Source organism: Pongo abelii, chromosome 19 (genome assembly GCF_028885655.2).
Source record: "Pongo abelii isolate AG06213 chromosome 19, NHGRI_mPonAbe1-v2.0_pri, whole genome shotgun sequence".
Classification (NCBI taxonomy): domain Eukaryota; kingdom Metazoa; phylum Chordata; class Mammalia; order Primates; family Hominidae; genus Pongo; species Pongo abelii.
Genome location: NC_072004.2, coordinates 96888820 through 96908090, shown reverse-complemented (window position 1 = coordinate 96908090; position 19271 = coordinate 96888820). Strand labels below are relative to the sequence as shown.

The following is a 19271-nucleotide window of genomic DNA, read 5'->3' as shown; positions in this document are numbered from 1 at the left end:
GGGTGAGAGCTGAATCCCCTGGGTGGGGCTGGTGGTGAGTTCCTGGCCCCCATGCCTGCTCCCCTGCAGCTGGCTGGCATGGGCAAGGCCAAGGCCCTCCTGAACCTTAGCAAATCTCGGGCTCCTGCAGGCGCAGAAGTGCAGGCCACACAGAGGTCCTGGAGTGAGTATGAGGTGGGGAGAAAGGGGCTGAGGGGCAGCCAAGAGAGGGCGGGGCAGACTGGCCTCGGGTCCCCACCCCGCAACTCACACTCAGAGTTGGGGTCATCATGGCCACTCATGAGCACAGGCTCACTGGGGTCCCCTCCCTCTGTTCCCTGCAGGGTGTCTGGTCCACCTCCCAGACCCTGCGGGGAGCTTTCTGGGTCTCTCCTCTGCCCTAACCCTGAGCTCCAGCCCTAAATGCCAGGGCTCCTGGGCTCCCCAAGGGCTGTGCGGAAACCGTCTGTCCCCACCTCCCTTCTCATTCCCAGCAGCCTGGGCATCCCTCTTCACAGTTGGGACAACCTCCCAGTCCACCCCTCCGCACTGACACCACCCCATGTGTCCAGATACCTCTCGGACCCCTTGGGGAGACGCCCCAGCCCCTCTGCACTGAAGCAGAACTCACCCCACCGTCCAACTGCTGCTCCCCAGGTGCGCTCTCCCATAGCCCAGGCCAGAAACCGGGGGTCACCTAGAACCCTCTATCCCTCCCTGCCTCTAATCTCTCTCCTAGATATCACCGATGCCGACCCCTGTGGGGCCCCACACCTGTATCGCTTCTCAGTGGAACCCGGTAACTAACCGATGGCTTCCTGCTCCAGCCTCCTGGTGTCACCCCAAGGAGAACTTTCTAAAATGCAAATGAGATATCGCCCTACCAGAGGAAACCCAACTTGGACATAAGGACCCACACCCATCCCACCTCCAGCCAGGCCCTCTCGGGTACCCCGAGGGGACTCACTGGCACCAGGACTGGGCTCTGCTGGGCCTGAGCTTCCTCTTCCTCAAGGCCCCACCGGCTCTGACTTCTCAGCAAAGACAAACTCTGCATCCCTTCTTTGGGGATGCCTGCTGCCAATGGGATGAGCAGCCCCTCTGTCCACCAGGCCACGGGGCTGGGGGGCTGGGGGGCTGGGGGCTGGGCTTCGTGTAGCCCAGGTGTAGCCCAGGCCACTGAGTGTGTAAGCCAGGAAGTGAGGGCTTCTGTGGGCTTCCTCCAGCCCCCACAGGATGCATCCTCCTCCTGAGCCACCCCACGATCCCCGGGCTGCTGGGGGCTGCAGGGCAAGGCCAGGTCCTGAGGAAGCTGGTGGGGCTAGGGTAATGAGGAAGGTGGGCACCAGCTCAGCTGCTCCCACCTGAGCAGTGAGAGGGTCTTGAGACAGCGTGACCTGGGAACTGGACCTGTGCCTGGGGGTGGTCCTGGGCCCCTGAGTTTAAATCCTGAGGGGCAGGCCCACCCTCTCCTCTAGCCCCCACTCTGGCCTCGATGACACCTGGTGGGAGGGCTCACCTAGGCTGGCCTTTCCCTTGTGCCCCAGAAGCTCCCGCGCCCCCTCCCCACCTCCAGCATGCCTGCTCCCCACGCCGGCCCCATGCTGCACTTGCCTTTTTGGGTTCCATAGAAACGGTGCTGCCCATAGAGAACGCTGCTGTTTCCATGGTGATCCAAGTGGCTCACGGGTAGGAAGGTGGATGCCAGACTCCCCGAAAATCTGGGGTACCCCGGAGCTAGAGAAGCAAGAGACCCAGTTGCAGAGGCAACTCCCAGCCCCCTGGCCCGCACTCGCCCTGACCCCAGGGAGGCAAGAAGCCGGCAGGCAGCCCAGGAGCGATGTCCCGCAGAGCCCAGCACGCAGCCGCCGGGGGGAAATCAACCCATCAATACATCATATTAACTCTGACTCGACTAATGCCATCCCTCCGGTGTGGCACAAATTGAATTGCTGATGGGCTGGGGAGAGGGAAGGACAGACGAGGGGGCCTCTGTTCCCTCCCAGCAGCACTCAGGATCGCGGAAGCTCCCAGGCTGGGCAACAAAAGGGACTCTGGGGAGGTTTTGTGGGAGGAGAGGCACTGTGGACAGACTCTGCACCAAGGCCCTGACCAAAGAAGAACCAGGCCCGGACTTGGCCTCCCCAAGGCAGGCCCCAGGGCCCAGTGGACAGCCCAGGCCAGGGGCCAGTGCCGCTGGGGTGTGGCCAGCCTCCCCCGACCCTGGCTGGAGGTCACAGGTGTGTCCATCCGACGCCAAGTTCCCACCATGGCCAGGCCTCTTCCAGCTCCGAGATCTGCACAGGGTGGGGAAGGGACGGGGGCAAAGAGTTCCTTGCACAGGCCCCAGCCCCAAAACCCCAGGCGGTGACTCCGAGTCATGCCAGACAGGCCCCTCTCTAGGCTAAGGGGTCTGTCTGTCCCTCAAGGCAGCCACATTTCCTAGCGGCCTGCCCCTGCCCAGCACAGGAAAACCAGCCACACCCAGCCACCCACACGGCTGGCCCTGGGCCTTGGGACAGCTCTGGCTGTGTGGGGCATACTTGCCCCCACCCAGGGGATGAAGCACAGCCGGCAGGTCAGGACAGGGCTGAGCATGGCCTGGGAGGTCTGCAGGCACCAGAACCCAGCCCAGGGGCTGCAGAGAGCATGTCTGCTGGACACCGGGGACACCAGCCACAAGGAGTGTGGCTTCTGGTTCCTCAGCAGGACCCCGGGCCACAGGCAGAGCTCTCAGACTCAGACCCGCCCAGCCCCAGCCCCAGCCCTGCGTGCAGTGCCAGTGGTGCCGGGCCGACCGGCCCGCCATAGCAGCTGCCTGAACGTGAGGGCCAAGCGGCTGGCTGTGGTTGGGGGTCCGGCAGCCTTCTGTAGGCCTGAGGAGAAGACATTTGAGGCAGCAACCCACAGCTTCAACCTGCCAGAATGAACCAGAATGAACGCAGCAGGGTGGGGCAGGACGGGGGGCCCTCACCCTCTAAAACTCCTGCTCTGAATCTTCCCTGGAAAACAGGCCCCCCAGTCCAACTGAGGCACCCCACACCCCAATCCCAGTGGGTCCCCCAGCAGCGGCAGGTGCTGTTCGATCCTCTCTGGCTCAGTGGATCCCAGGGAAATCTGTGGAGCTTGAGCCCCAGGAGATGCTCCAGGAAACCCAAGCTCTGGGTCACCAGCTCCAAGAACGCACCCCACACACGTCCCATTTGGAGTCTTGTGCAGGGCGCTGAGCACAGGGAAGGCCCTGGGAAGTCCTGCGACACGGAGGCCTGCTTGACAGGGTGAAGTCCCATCTCCCTGTGAGGCCGCACATCCCAGGCCAAGTCTGGGAACCTGGGGAAGGCGCGCCCTGTCCCTGGTGCGGCCCTGCAGCTGCCCTCCAGCTGAGGACACCGGGCTAAGGCTCGAGCCTGGCCGACTGGCCTGGTCTGTGTGGGAGCTGCATCTGGAGCAGCTGTTTACCAGATTAAACTCCAATCCTGGAAGATTTGACCAAAGCTGAGAGGGACGGGGTGGGAGTGACCTGGGGCGGGGGTAGGGGAGTGGCAGGGCAAGGGGCAGGGCCTTGGGGGGCACTGGTTAAACCTCCACAGCTGTCCCCCTTTAATTGGCTGCTGTTAAATGTTTTACGAGGCCTCATTTTGGTAAACAGAAGTCTGTAAATTCCTCCTTCCCAGACACCGTTTCCCAGGCATGGAGCCCCTCTCCCCGCTCCGGAGGTCCAGGCCTCCAGCCCATCCGCTCTCTGGGGGGAGCAGGCACTCAGCTGGCAGAGGAGTGGGCTCCTTCCCGCCGGTCCCCTCTGGGGGCAGCTGAGCGTGGGCAGCTATGCGTGTCCCTCAGCTGCTGGGCCTTTGCTGGTGGCCCCTGGGCTGGGGAGCAGGGCAGCACCGGCCACGGCCCTAAGACCAAAGGCCTGGCTGGTGCCCCCATCCTTGCCTGCTTGGGTCCCCACCTCTGAGGCCCCAGAGTGGAAGTTAGGGAGCTAGGGGAGGAGGAGGGAGTGGGGAGATGGGATGGAGGGGTGGGGAGATGGGATGGAGGGGTGGGGAGCAGAGAGGGAGGGGCCGGGTGCCGGAGAGGCCCAGTCAGCAGGGTGGGGTCATCTTTGGCCAGGGGGCAGAGAGAGGAAGGGAAAAAGGTCCTCCCAGCCCAGCGAAAGAAAGCCCCTTTCTTTTTCCCAATAAGACCATACTCTCAAAACTGAGAAAAGAAATTAAAAAATGATTTTTATGAATCAGAGCAGCTGTTCTGAGGCCAGAAGCCAGAAGGCAAGGCTGCTGTGGCCGGGCCGGGGACACACAGGCATCCTGGAAGGGGCTGCCACTGAGGAGTGGGGGTGGTGGTCCTGGGGAGGGCTCCAGGGGGACAGTAGAGGCCCCAGATGGCAGGGAGGGGATACTCCGGGGCCAGAGACCAAGAGGGCTCAGCCAGCAGGGCCTGGGGCCACATGAACCCAGAGCCAGAAGTCCTCAACTGCAAGCTCCTGCTAGAACGTCGGGGCCCCAGAACCTCCCCTTCCCAGACCCCTTTGAGACGGGAGCTTTTACGATCACCCCAACAGACAAGGGCTAAGCGAACCGCCAGAGAGGTGGGCAGGACTCAGGCTGCTGGTGCTCTCGGAGCCTGGCGGAGCGTGGGGAAGAGCCCTGCGGGCAGTGGGGGTCGCACCGAGGTCCCCACATCCTGCCCCTGCTACTGTGGTGGGCAGGAGACTCCAAACTCAGTCCCGTGATGGGACGGACCGCAGGAGACAGAGGCTCAAGGCCACAGGCACCTGATGGGTGAGTAAAGCCAGGGGGTCACGCATGGGCTGGGCAGGGGGCACAATGGCCACACCCACAGACCCCTCCCAACCTCCCCCAGGCCTGAGCTCACCACGTCTGGGGAGGTCAACGGTTGCAGGTAGGAGGCCCATGGCGTGGGCAGGAGGAGAGAGTGGGCAGTCAGTGGGGGTTGGGGGTGCCCCTGGGCAGGGCTGAAGGACAGAGGAGTGGGAGGGCACAATGCAGAGAAATGGGGGCTGGGGACAGCCAGGGGTGAGGGGACCCTTCCTTTCCTCCGGCCCACCTGGAGAAGGGAGGCCTGGTGGCTTCTCACCCCTGGGGAGGGAGGAGCAGCCCCCACCCAGGGTGCACAGGGCCTGGCCGGGTGTCTTTGCTCACACCAGCCCTGGCTGCCTGCCGGGCACCCCCACTCCAGGTACCTCATCCCCCTCATCCCTCCTGCGTTCTGACACAGCACATTTTCCCAGCAGCCCCGCGCGTCGAGGCCTTGCCCTCTCCAGGCCAGCCCTGTGCCTTCCTCCTCTTGCCAGATCTGGGGAGGTGGCCACAACCCACCCCCCAGGCCGCCCTTCCAGGGAGCATCCCTGCCGTGGAAAACCGGGGGCTGCTCCTGGGTCTCTCAGGATGCTGGACTTGGGGTGTCTTCACGGCTAGGTGTAGGAGGGAGGGACGTCAGCCAGCAGAAGGACCAAGATCACCTGGGGGGTCAGGGGACTTCCCACTGCAGGGTCACCCAGGAAGCCCCACTTGGGGCCACAGAGCTCAGGGCCCGGATGCTGCAGGCTCAGCAAACTTCTGGGGGTGCTGAAGCACACCTCGAGCGCCCCTGCCCCAGCCCGCACGCCTTTGAGGACAAAACCTTCTGCAGCGGACACCCCACCATCCTGACAAACGGCAGTGCCTCCTCCCTGGGGGAAGGACTGGGCACCCGTGTCAGCCACGCCGGCCTCCCACGGCTGAGCCTCGACCTGTCTCCCGCTGTGGTACCACCTCGGCTCCCACACGCCTGGCCGGGCGGGCAGTGGGTCATGCAGCCCAGCTGGGTGTGGCCCCGGGCCTGGAATGTGCACGCGGGCAGCCAGCCTGGGAGGCCCTGGGGAACGTGGGAGGCTGTGGGGACTGTCTCAAATGCCCACTGTCCAGTGAGGGCCCATCCTCCTGGCTCAGAAGCAGACACCCCTCCTCCACCTCCTGCCAACTCTGCCAGATCCCATCACTCCCCGCCCAGTGACCCCAGGGGAGTCCCGGGAGAACCCTGGCCTGGCAAGTGGTCCCAGCTCCTCTTGTGGTTCTGCACATCGTCCCTGTCACGTAGGACGTCCCTGCCGTGCAGCCACATGCACAAAGCTCAGCCTGGCCTCCACCCACCTGCGACTCAGCACTGGCTCTTCACAGGACGCCCCCTTCACTCAGGGTGTCAGTGGGGTTCAGGTGCAGTGCACGGGTCTACCCGATGACTGCCAGGCCCCGAGTGCTGGGCTGACAGATTCTGAAACCTTGTCCGCATGCGGCACACCAAGTGCTGTAGTCGACTGATGACACCTGCCCTGGGCGCACGGGGATCTCAGGGACTGATGACACCTGCCCTGGGCACAGGAGGGACCTCGGTGGACTGATGACACCTGCCCTGGGCACACGGGGACCTCGGGGACTGATGACACCTGCCCTGGGCACACGGGGACCTCGGTGGACTGATGACACCTGCCCTGGGCACACGGGGACCTCGGGGACTGATGACACCTGCCCTGGGCACAGGAGGGACCTCGGGGACTGATGACACCTGCCCTGGGCACAGGAGGGACCTCGGGGACTGATGACACCTGCCCTGGGCACACGGGGACCTCGGTGGACTGATGACACCTGTCCTGGGCACAGGAGGGACCTCGGGGACTGATGACACCTGCCCTGGGCACACGGGGACCTCGGTGGACTGATGACACCTGTCCTGGGCACAGGAGGGACCTCGGTGGACTGATGACACCTGCCCTGGGCACACGGGGACCTCGGTGGACTGATGACACCTGCCCTGGGCACACGGGGACCTCGGGGACTGATGACACCTGCCCTGGGCACAGGAGGGACCTCGGGGACTGATGACACCTGCCCTGGGCACAGGAGGGACCTCGGAGACTGATGACACCTGCCCTGGGCACAGGAGGGACCTCGGGGACTGATGACGCCTGCTCTGGGCACACGGGGACCTCGGTGGACTGATGACGCCTGCCCTGGGCACACGGGGACCTCGGGGACTGATGACACCTGCCCTGGGCACAGGAGGGACTTCGGGGACTGATGATGCCTGCCCTGGGCACAGGAGGGGCCTCAGCAGTGACTGCAGCTGTGGGCAGTTCCCACTCCTACTCTAGGGCCAGAAAGGCCTACAGCCTTGCAGCAGCCCCTTCCCTAGTCCTGTCTGCTCTCTGCCATACACCCCTGCTCCCACACACAGGCCCCTCACTCCAGGTGGGCAGACCCCTGGGCGTCCAGGCTGTGTTTCAAAGTGCAGCTCCTGGGACATGAGTGGTTGGGGGGGCACGGCAGGAGATTCCTTCTTGGAGCTGGAGTGCCCAATTCTTGGGGCCCCCTGAGGCTTCGGAAGCTCAGCCTCTTCCCCATCCACAAGCCTGCAGGGAACTGGCCCAAGTGGTGACCCACAGCTGCCTCAGGGGCAGGCCGGGCCAGCTCCATCTGTTCCCAGGCTGAGCAAGGTGGCTAAGAGCAGGAGCAGGTGCCAGGTTCCCATGGGAGCCTCTAGAACGAACGCAGCGGGCAGCCTGCCCAGGATCCAGGCACCAACCCCACAGGGAGGAGCGCAGCCTTCCTGGGGATGTGGGGGGAGGGTGGGCCTGGGGATGGCGGGGGAGGGTGGGCCCGGGGATGGGGGGGAGGGTGGGTCTGGGGCTCGGGTGGAGGGTGGGTCCGGGGATGGGGGGGACGGTGGGTCTGGGGCTCAGGGGGCGGGTGGGCCCGGGAGGGTGGGTCCAGGGCTGGAGGGGAGGGTGGGCCCAGCGATGGAAGGGAGGGTGGGTCCGAGGCTGGGGCTGTCCTTAAGCCACAGGAGGCAATGGACAATTCTCAGAGCGTGGAGCTAGAAGCAACCGCACGACCCCAAAGCCTTCGCTGGCACCCTGGACATCAGCTCTGGCTACCAGAGAACTCCCTCCCGCCTGTCCACCAGGACCTTCCTCACGTTCCCCAGGCAGCGTCCTTGACACACAGGTCGTTGTACCGGGGCCACAGGCACAACACCAGCCAGCCCCACACACAGGCACACAGTAGACGGTGCACCTGCCGAGGCGGCTGCACCATCGGTCAGGTCCAGGGATGTCAGCCTAGGAAGGCTGCACCCCATCCCCAGTGACCAAGGCCACTGGCCCCAGCAGTGGACAGCCGCCGCAGGACACGGGAGGGAAGTTGCTCTCTGTGCCTATATCACATGGGGTCTGGACAGCTGTTCTCATTGGTGTGGCAGATAGAGAAACTGAGGCTGGGCACGTGAACTCGAGGCTAAGGAGCTCTGGGTCTGTGAAGACCCCTGCCCTGCCCACCTGCTCTGCACATGGCAGGGGCCCATGCCGCATCTGCCACAGTCCTGCCTGGTCCTGCAGTGCCTGGGTGTGCGCGGGGGCTCAGGTGCAGCCTCCTGGGTCCCAGAGCAGCCTCTAGCCCAAGTCCCCGGCTCCTGGAGAGCAGGAGCTTGCGGGGCAGAGGGGACACCCACGCCAAAGCATGGCAGGTCAGAGGGCAGGGAGGGGATGAGGGGACAGGCTCTCAGTCACACACAATCCTCAGCCTCAGTTTCCTCACCTGTAAAATGGGCGCAAGCGCCACTGTGCTGTGCAGCATTGCCAGGGGGAGGCAGGTGCCATCCCAGGGCCGGGCTCATGACAAGTGCCATCATCCTGCCTAACCTCAAGCCAGGGCTGGCCCTGGGAACCCTGCAGCTGAAGGGACCAAGCCCTTTATCCAAACCAGGGGTGGCTCTCTCCCCAGCCTCCCTGGGGCTCAGGTTCTGCCACCTGGGATGTCCCTATCCTGGCTTCCCCAGGTCTGCGTCTCCCCTAGCCACCTCCACACAGCCCTCTCTGCCAGGCGCGGGCCTGGGTGCTGGTCACCATGGCCATGGGATGAAACCCCTGCCCTCAACAGTGACTGGCAGCACTCAGCCAGGCCGTGAACATGAGGCTCATAAAGTCTCAGCGGGCTGGGGGTCGGGAACTGCCAGGGCCTCAGGGCAGACTCCAGTGGGGACAGGAGGCTGCGACCCTGGCAGGGCGGCCGGCCAGGGCAGGCCATGGTGAGGGGCCGAGGGAATGGGAGGGCTGGCTCCAGAAAGCCACAGGACACCTCCGGAGGGGGGATCATAGGCCTGGATGGGGCAGCCGCCCTCTGGCTGAGAGAAGCTGGCGGGAGGTAGCCGGCCCAGCAGAGCCCCTCCACCCCCACGCTGGAACCCCCACGCTGTCCCTCGCATCCCAGGGGAGCCAGCTTGTCCCCACTGGCCCAACTCTCCCTCACACATGGGAGGGAACAGCAGGTCTAGGCAGGGCAAGGGCAACCCCCCCCACATAGATGTGGGGGTCCTGGAGTGAGCCCAGATAGAAACGTCAGTGCCTGGGGTGGTCAGCGGGCCTGTGGGAGACAGACCAAGAGGCTGTTTTAGCCACCGAGGAAATCGAGGCCAGGAGAGGAAGGAGGAGCTGAAGGGGTCTGGGAGGAAGCGGCGGGTCCCAGGCAGGCATCACAGGAAGGATGGAGCTGGGGCCCCAGTACCTCTGAGGACACTTGGGGTGGGTGGGTGCTGGTGGGACCTCTGTCCCCCAAACAGCTGTGGTCCCAGCTCCTGCTCACTCCCAGCAGCACCAGCGAGTCCTGAGACCTCAGAGGGGACAAAGGGGACAGAGGGGCAGCTGGCAGGATGCAGGAGGCTGTGGGACTCCGTTGGCAGGGAGCGCTCGGCATGCGTAGTCCCGGACCCCCAGGAGCTGGCCAGGCCCAGTGAGAAGTGGCCGCTGATGGGGCATGGTTCTGACCAAGAGGCCAGCCAGGCGGAGAGCCAGTGCGTGTGTGTGCGCCTGCTGCCCCCACGGCTCTCCCCAGGTGGCACAAGAGACCACGAGTGGCCTCAGTGGGCAGCTCAGCAGCCCCCGCCCCTACCCCTTCCCAGCTAAGCCCCCCAGGAACAGAATCCTCTTTCATTGGCCCTGTGGGTGGTCCCGGCCAGGCAGCTGGGGGGCGCGGTGGGGAGGGAGGGGACCAGGCCTGCTGACAATAGGGCCAGCTGTGCGTGCCCCCACCCCTGCTCTCATCCTCATCCACCCAGGACAGGCTGCCCGGCAGGAGCTCACCTCTGCCCCTGGCCAGTTCCCCCTCCCACCCCTACCCCAAGCCCCTGGGAGGCCCACCGCTGGTGGGAGCCCAAGCCTCGGGTGAGCTGCGGGCCGGGAAGAGCTGAACAGACAGGCTCTGCCCAGGCCAGATGTTCTGGGCTGCTCCTCCAGCTCCAGGCTGCCTCTGCTGCACCCCCAGCTGCTCCCCCGGGGAAGCAGGAAGCCCTGGCCCGCTCGAGGGGCTGCCCTGCAGATGGGGAGAGAGGAGGCCCCGCCTGGCATGGGGGGTTCCTGGGGCTACCCCAACCTGGGTTCCTGCTGGCCTGCCCCACCCTGTCCTACCTACCCTCAACGAAAGCCCTGGGCTGGGGAGGGGGTGGCAAGCTGGCTTGGCCGGGCACCTGCCTCCTGCCCATCCTGGGCCACTAGAAGGAAACATGGGCGAGGCCGACCGCCCAGGCAGCCCGCTGTGCCTGCTGGCCCCCACTCTCCGGCCGAGTCGCGTGCCCCCCGCCCACCTCGCTCCCCTTCCCCCATGAACACACACGGCAGAGAAACAGGCCCGGCGCACGGGGAGCCAGCTGGCACCCTGTCAAACTAGCAGCCAGGCATGCTGCCCGGGCAGCCAGCCAGCCTCTCACCCTGGCCCGCCCGCCCTGGCCTCTGCCGCTCAGCTCACAGCGCGGCAGCTCCATGTGGTCTGTCGGGGAGCACGGCTGCGTGGCAGGGAACCCCCGCAGGGAGGGGAGGGGATCCCGGGGGGTGGGACAACTGAACTGAAGGCAGAGCAGAGGACAGCAAGCCGGAGCACGGACGGGCCTTGCAGGTGTGTGGCCTTGGAGGCTCTGCCACCCTCGGGGGGCACCCACACCCATCCCCAGCCCCGGGTGGGCGCTGCATTCTGGGGCCCAGGCGGGCGGCTCAGAGGCCACGCCCCACGCCCCCTTGTCCTGCCTCCACCTGTGCTGGTCCACCCGGCCCACTGCCCCGCACACGTGCCCGCCCCCACCTGACACGGACAGCGGGAGATGCATCTCGCCCAGCCAGGGTGCCAGGTGCCCAGCAGGGTGGACAGGTGAACCTCCTCGGTGTGACACAGCCAGGGCCACTGTGGGCACTGTCCTCTCCTCCTGCTCAGAACACCCCCGCCTGGAGGAGCTACTTCCCTGGGACGCAAACAGAAGTTCAGAAGCCCAGATGCCAGGGGCTCACGTCGACACTTGTGGCAGGACATTGGCCTCCCACCCAACCAGGGGGACTCCCAAGGGCTCGGAAGCAGATGGAACCCACCGATGCCGGGCCCCATGTGAGGGGCTGAGAAGTGGTGGGGGTCCCCGGGGTGGGATGTGGGCAGCTCCGCCCAGGCAGCCGTTGGCACAAGGGGAAGTGAGTGTCTAGAGGCCGTTGTGGGTGCTGTCTGCCTGCGGGCCACCACACACCCACCCTCTGAGCAGCCCCCAGAGGGGCGGGATGGGGGCTCCAAGGCAGGTGGTGCTACCCACAAACGGCCCTCCTTGCTGCTGGGGTCCCCCAGGGTGGGCGGAGGGAGCGGGGTAGGAGCTCTCTCCTGGCGCAGAGAGCACTGGGGATGGGCTGGTGCCACTTCTGGGCCCTGACTAGGGGCCACCACTGTCAGGAGGGGAAACCAAGTCAGTGGTCCTAGGTGATCTGTGCACCTGTGGCTGGGCCGGGACCAGGCAGCGGCCGTTGCGTCTGTTGTGGGGGGTTCACCACGGCTGCCACAGGCCTCCCCTTCCTGCTCCCCCCGTGCCAGGCCACCCTCCTCCCTCCCACAGACATCCTGGGAGCCAGATGCTGTGGCTGGCCGGGGCGTTTGCCCACAGACACAAAAGGCTGAGGCGGGGTAGGGGGTATGAGTCAGGAAGGCGGGGCCCCACAGCCAGCCCAGGAGCCATGGCCAGCCTGGTCTCCCCTCCAGGAGGCCGCTAGTAGTGCAGGGGTGGGACGAAGGGGCAGGGGAGTCTGGACCGAGGACCCCATGCTGCCCACCGTGTCCTGAGGTAGCGGCCTCCCCCGCACCCAGGAAGAGGCCACTCCTTATCGCCTGCCCAACATGTGCGCCCTGAGCCGAAAGCCCAGATTATTTCAGCAACTGTCCCTCACTCGTCACCTGTTCTGTTTGGAAAACAGCCCCTTTCTTGTTGCACAAAGAGAGGTTTCTCTGCTTCCAGCAGTGCCGGGTGCTAATCTCCCTGCCTGGAACGGGGCGGTGGCGTGGTGTGTGGGTCCGCGGCGCTCTGTAAACACGACGCCTGCCGCTCAGCAGTCATTGAGTTACGGCAGTGCTGGGTGCCAGGAGCGGAGAGCCCTGTGTGCCCGCTGCCAACTGCAATTACCTCTCTGCGTGCCAGCCGCGGGGGGCGGGGGGAGCTTAACCCTTCCCATGCTGTAGGGTTGGGGTGGCCGAGGGAATACCAGCAACTGTGGGCCCAAGGACATGGGGGCCCAGGGCCGCCTCCTAGGCTGCAGGGCAAGGGGTCTGAGCAAGCACGGGGATCTGGGCGGGGGTGCCCTGCCAGGAAAAGGCCAGGGGGGCCTCCAGGGGTCTCCTGCTGGCCAGGCAGCCTGAGAGTAGCCAGTATTCGTGAGGCACCTACTGTGTGCCCAGGGCTGTGTCCCACGGGGAGGCAGGTGGCCTGGGAGGAACTCTTTATCCTGGGCCAGGCCCCTGGGTGGCAGCCTGTGTGCACTGACAGCTCTCCCTGTCCCGCCCCCACCTCCCGGCTGGCACATCTGGAGCCCGCCTCCCAGCGTCTGGGGAGGTGGGGCACAGCCACTGTGAGGGTGAGCCCAGCCCGGCCGGCCCAGCTGTGCTCCACATTTTCTCAGCTCCCCAGAGCCCCTCCTGGCCCCCCGTTTCCCCTTGCTGCCCATCTGGAGCACACACCTGGCCAGGACCACTGCCGAACAGGCCGCCCTTGTTTCCAACCAATCACCACTTCCCCCGGGGCTTGCTCGGCAGGGAGGCAGCCTCACCTGAGCCTGCTTGTCGACATCCACCGGCCAGGTTCCCACTGCCACGGTGGGAGCCCCTCACCTGCCCCTGGCCCGGGCACCAGGGCATCGCTGGGAGCCCAGTCCGCCAACTTACCTTCGTGGGAGTGGGAGAACCAGATCTGGGAGGTGGCAGTGTGGGAGCCACGGTAGGCCTGCTCAGCGGGGGAGGAGCTGGGGCCGCTGGGGTGCGTGGAGGCTGCCGAGCCCAGGCTGCTGGTGAGGAAACCGCCCATGAAAGAGGAGGCCGGAGAACTTCCCATCAGGCGGCTGCTGGCTGTGGACACAGGGCAAGAGTGAGTCTGGGGGCAGCTCCCAGGGTGTGGCCTGAGGCAGGGCAGGGACAACACCACAGCCCTTCTCCACAGGGGACTCTCAGGCCCCAATCTCCCCCAGAGCCTTTGACTTTCAATATCCAAGAAACCGATGATGGGAAAGGCTACCCACGTAGGCCTCTGACTGCCACACTCAGAGTCCTGAGTCTTTTGGTGCCTCAGGTGTCCTGGTACTGACACCCTCCTGCTGTTGCAAACCCAAGAACGTCATCTTTGTCACAACCACATCACCACCACCACCACCAGCCACATCACCTACCACTATCACCCCCAACTGCATCACCCCCAACCACATCACCCACCAACCACATCACCCACCACTATCACCACCAACCACATCACCCCCAACTACATCACCACCAACCACATCACCCACCACCAACCACATCACTACCAACCACATCACCACCAACCACATCACCCACCACCAACCACATCACTACCAACCACATCACCCCCAACCACATCACCACCAACCACATCACCCACCACCAACCACATCACCACCAACCACATCACCACCAACCACATCACCCACCAACCACATCACCCACCACTATCACCCCAACCACATCACCAACCACATCACCACCAACCACATCACCCACCAACCACATCACCACCAACCACATCACCACCATCACCTCCAACCACATCACCCCCAACCATATCACCCCCAACCACATCACCTACCACTATCACCCCCAACCACATCACCACCAACCACATCACCTACCACTATCACCCCCAACCACATCACCCCCAACCACATCACCACCACTATCACCCCCAACCATATCACCTACCACTATCACCACCAACCACATCACCCACCACTATCACCACCAACCACATCACCCACCACCAACCACATCACCAGCAACCACATCACCAGCAACCACATCACCCACCACTATCACCCCAACCACATCACCTACCACTATCACCCCCAACCACATCACCCACCACTATCACCCCCAACCACATCACCAACCACATCACCACCAACCACATCACCCACCAACCACATCACCACCAACCACATCACCACCATCACCTCCAACCACATCACCCCCAACCATATCACCCCCAACCACATCACCTACCACTATCACCCCCAACCACATCACCACCAACCACATCACCTACCACTATCACCCCCAACCACATCACCCCCAACCACATCACCACCACTATCACCCCCAACCACATCACCTACCACTATCACCACCAACCACATCACCCCCAACCACATCACCCCCAACCACATCACCACCACTATCACCCCCAACCACATCACCTACCACTATCACCACCAACCACATCATCACCACCATCACCACCAACCACGTCACCCATCACCATCACTACCAACCACATCACTGACCACCATCACCACCACTCACATCACTACATCACCCACCACCAACCACATCACCCGTCACCAACCATGTCATCACCAACCACATCACCCAGCACTATCACCACAAACGTTACTACCAACCACATCACCTCCACCACCACCCCCAAATCACATCACCACCACCACCACCACCAACCACATCACCCATTACCAACCACATCATCACCAACCACATCACCTCAACCACCATGCTCCCAACCACATCACCACCATCGACCACATCACCCACCACCACCCCCCAACCACATCACCACCATCATCACCAACCACATCACCCACCACCAACCACATCACCCCCAACCACATCACCACCAGCCACAACACCCACCACTATCACCACCAATCACATCACCACCAACCACATCATCACCAACCACATCACCCATCACCATCACTACCAACCACATCACCCACCACCATCACCACCACTCACATCACTACCCCATCACCCACCACCAACCACATCACCTGTCACCAACCACATCACCTGTCACCAACCACATCACCCAGCACTATCACCACAAACCACATCACCCACCACCACCAACATCAACACCACCCCAACCACATCACCATCACCACCACCACACAACACCAACCACATCACCTCCACCACCATGCCCTCAACCATATGACCACTACCATTACCACCGACCACATCATCCACCACCATCACCAACCACATTCAACAACAACCACACCACCACCACCATCACCAACCACATCACCAACCACAACAACCATATCGCCATCAATAACCACATCACTCACCACCACCACCATCACCGTCACCACCACTGCCACCCAGGTGCTGGGTACTGTGCCAAATCAACTTTCAGGGCCTGTGGATGGGCCTCCTCTTCACAGGGAGAGCACCCTGACTCTGCCAGCCCACAGCGGTGGGCAGCTCCAAGGCCTCTTAGACACTGGCGAACTTGCCAAAAAGGTCAAGGTGATACATGAGGCACCAGGGTCAGCGGGTCCCCAGCCATAGGCCCTGTGTCAGCTCCACGGGCCCCACAGTCTCGGCCCCTCCAGGCAGCACTGGGAGGAGCTGTTCTCTCTCCCGAGTGGGGTCTTCATCCCTCTGCCCAGGCCCAATAAACTGACTTGTCAGACAGGAGTGGCCCAGTCTCAGGTGAGCAGAGAGAGAAACCGAGCCAGGGGTGAAGATCGAGGGTGGGGGACAGAGGAAGGAAGGGCGGCGCTGAGGACGGATCTGCTTCTAAAATCCCTTCAGGGTTCCTAGGGCTGGGCCCTGACTGAGCTGGCACAGAGCTGCGGATGGCGCTCACCTCTGGGTCAGTGGAGGCGGCGAGAGGCTCCTTCCTGGGCACTGCCAGGATACCCTGCACTTCTCCTGGCAGCCTGAGTATGGGAAATGGTGAGCCCCCAGGGCTCCAGGCCCCGCCCAGCACAGCTCTCCAGGACCATCGGCCCGCCTGCATGCTTGCCTGTGGCCCCTCAGCTGTGCCCCCCCTGCCCAAGTCCAGTGGCCAAGGCCAGCCCAAGGGAGCCTCCCAGGGTTGCCATGACTACCGGCTCCTGCACACGGAGGACACAGCACACACAGATTTCTGCACACGATGGTCCTGCTGCTCCGTGGGTGGTCTGAGGCTGTCACTGAGCGGCCCCCACTCCAGCCAGGCACCCTGGCACCTTGTCGTCTCCATCCCACGGGCAGCAGGCCTGGCCTGGGACCATTCCAGGAACCCGGGGCAGGGGCCCTGCTCCCTCGGGAAAGAGGGGTATAAGGCTGAGCGTGGGGATAGTGGGGTCTGCGGGGGCCCAGCCCGAGGTGAGTCAGGACAGCCATTCGCCTGCCCGGGAGGCAGGGGGAATTTGTGAATTTCTGATGCCTCATCCAGCCTGGCTTGGCCCTGGGAACTTCCCAGACATGAGGTGACTCAGCAGAGGCGGCGGGGCAAGGGGGGCGGCGGGGGCTGCCCTGCAGGGCCCTGGCAGGCTCCTGCTGTGCTGAGCCAGTTCCCAGCCCAGGGCCGCCAAGGCCCCTTCCCCTCTCGTGTGTGAACGCGGCCACGTGGACTCAAGGGGCCTCTCCCGGTCATGGCAGCAGAGGAGGGGTCTGTGAGTGCTGGTGGGGGACGTGGGCTGTGAGCTGGCCTCTGTGGCGGGTGGGCGGGTGGGCGGGTGGAGAGGAAGAGCTGGCCCAAGGGACTGTGGAGCAGGGCCAGGCCCAGGCCCAGGGCAGGGGGCGAAGGTGCCCGCGAGCCAGGGGCTTCCCGGACCACAGGGCTGGGACTGCCATGGGCCAGGGCCAGACCACAGGCCCGGCGGCCAGGGAGGGGACTCGGGGTTGGGAAGGGAAGTGCTGGCTTCCCCTGCTTGGGGACACTGGGGCATGCCTGTGGGGTGAGTGTGGGCTCCCCTCGGAGTTGGAAGCTTGCCACTGCCTCGCCCAGGCTCGCCTTGAGTCCCCCAGGCCTTCCCACCCCCACACCCTCCTGGGGAAGTCCCTCCCGCCTTTTCCTCCCCGGGATGGTGGGAAGCAACTAAGTCCAAAAGTTAGGTCTGGAGAAGGGATTTCTCCAGGATCCTGGCCTGAGAACCCTGTACCTTGAGCTCTCCCACACCACATCAGGTGGGGGCGGGACACACCCCGGTGTCCCACGGGGCCCTCAGTGGGCAACCAGCCTGTCTCTGGACTTGGGGGACCCTGCTGTGCTGCCTTATCTGAGCCTACTAAGGAAGGGTCCCCGGCCCCACAGTCTGGGGAATGAGAGGGAAGGGGATGGGGGCTCCAGCCTAGCCCCTCCCTGCACCTGACCAGCCTCACCAAGCTGGGGGCCCCAAAGTGCTGTCTGTGCCCAGAGTCAGGCAGGGCCGCTGATCTGGGGATCTCTTTCACTTCTTTTTCCCTTTCATTCTGGAAATGGGCCAGCTGGATTGCTGTCTCCTTATCATACAAACATCATGTCTTTGTATTTTCACCAAAATAGCTCAGGTAATAAAGCACAAGAGAGACCAGACACGGTGGCTCACGCCTGTAATCCCAGCACTTTGGGAGGCCAAGGTGGTGGATCACTTGAGGTGAGGAGTTCAAGACCACCCTGGCCAACATGGTGAAACCCTGTCTCTACTAAAAATACAGAAATGATCCGGGCATGGTGGTGTGCGCCTGTAATCCCAGCTATTTGGGAGGCTGAGGTGGGAGAATTGCTTGAATCTGGGAGGCAGGGGTTGCAGTGAGCAGAGATTGTTCCACTGCCCTCCAGCCTGGATGACAAAGTGTGACTCCGCCTCCAAGAAAAAAAAATCACGAGAGGAAGTGGAGTCACACGAGACCCTGGCCCTGAGGCCCTCACATGAGCGATCTGGGACCACTTCTGGGCACAGCTGCAAATACACTTCTCCAGTATCACACGGGGTCGCACGCTGCACCCCAATTCCGTGGCCCAGGCATCCTGCGTACTGAGCCTACCATGAGAGACCCTACCATCCCCCCAAGGGACTGGGGTGGCCTCTTGCTTCTGGAAATCCTGGCTCGGGTGGCAGCTGCTTCCAGGGCTTCTCACTGGCTGCTCAGCAGGCCAGCACCTCAGAGACGAGACCAGGCAGGGGAAGAGCCTCTGCCCGGCATCTCCCTTGCCCCGTGGGCACGGGCCCTGCACATGGCTGGGGGCTCTCAGATGCTTACTCTAAAGGCGTGGATTTCTCCCCCACTGTCCTCGCCTTAGCTTGAAACTTGGAAGCAGATTCTGCAGGCCCTGCCAGGTGGTCACTACTGTGGTGACCCCTGCGAGTGTGGGGGTGGGACTGCCGGCCACCTAAGGCCCTCCCTATCCCACTCAGCTGCCGAGGAGCCCGGGAAACCCCAGGACAGAGCATCACGCCTCTACTGTCACCCCCACCTCCCAGTGTTTGGGGATGGCACTGTGACTGGCCAGCAGAGCCACAGGCAGACCAGGCTGTCACCTCCCCAGCCCCCGCCTGCCGACCAGTGGCCAACCCCAGACAGAGCCTGTGCCTCAGCTGCCTGGGAGCCGAGTGTAGCCTGGGATCTGGCCAGGGCCAGATCGCGTGGGCCAAGGCCAGCCGGGAACCGGGCTGAGGGCTCTTTCCTCTTGGCAAAGTCCCTGTCTACCAAGTGCTGTGGTTACCAGCCCAGGCGGAGGCAGCTGGGGGCCAGGGAGGGGGTCTTGACCTAGGCCTCCTCAGATCAAGTGCCCCATCCTAGCACTGCCTGCAGTGGCACCTCCCCCACCTGGGGCTTCAGACTCGTGACGTAGTGCTACCATGCTCTCAAGGTCGGTCGTGGGCCCACCACGGGGCTGGTAAGAGATGGAACATGACCGAGTCTAAGTTGCTGGTCCAGGCCCATAGCCCCAAGTGCTCCGCTGGGGGCTGAACACGGCCTGTCCCCACCCGCATGCATGGTCAGGGC

The 19271-nt window shown here is 63.8% G+C and overlaps 1 protein-coding gene across 7 annotated transcripts in view; it reads right to left on the bottom strand.

Moving 5' to 3' along the window:
* BAHCC1 (BAH domain and coiled-coil containing 1) overlaps positions 1–19271 on the bottom strand; it is a 70759-nt gene that overhangs the window by 26300 nt on the left and 25188 nt on the right. For all 7 annotated transcript variants that reach the window (XR_008515229.2, XR_008515230.2, XM_054535905.2 and 4 more), the window contains exons 3-4: positions 13206–13385; positions 1594–1716 (exon numbers count right to left, since the gene is read on the bottom strand). Coding sequence is in view for 5 of the 7 variants with exons in the window: in XM_054535905.2 (XP_054391880.2) it covers positions 1594–1716; positions 13206–13385 (303 nt within the window). In the remaining 2 variants the exon portion in view is untranslated. The remainder of the gene's footprint in view (positions 1–1593; positions 1717–13205; positions 13386–19271) is intronic.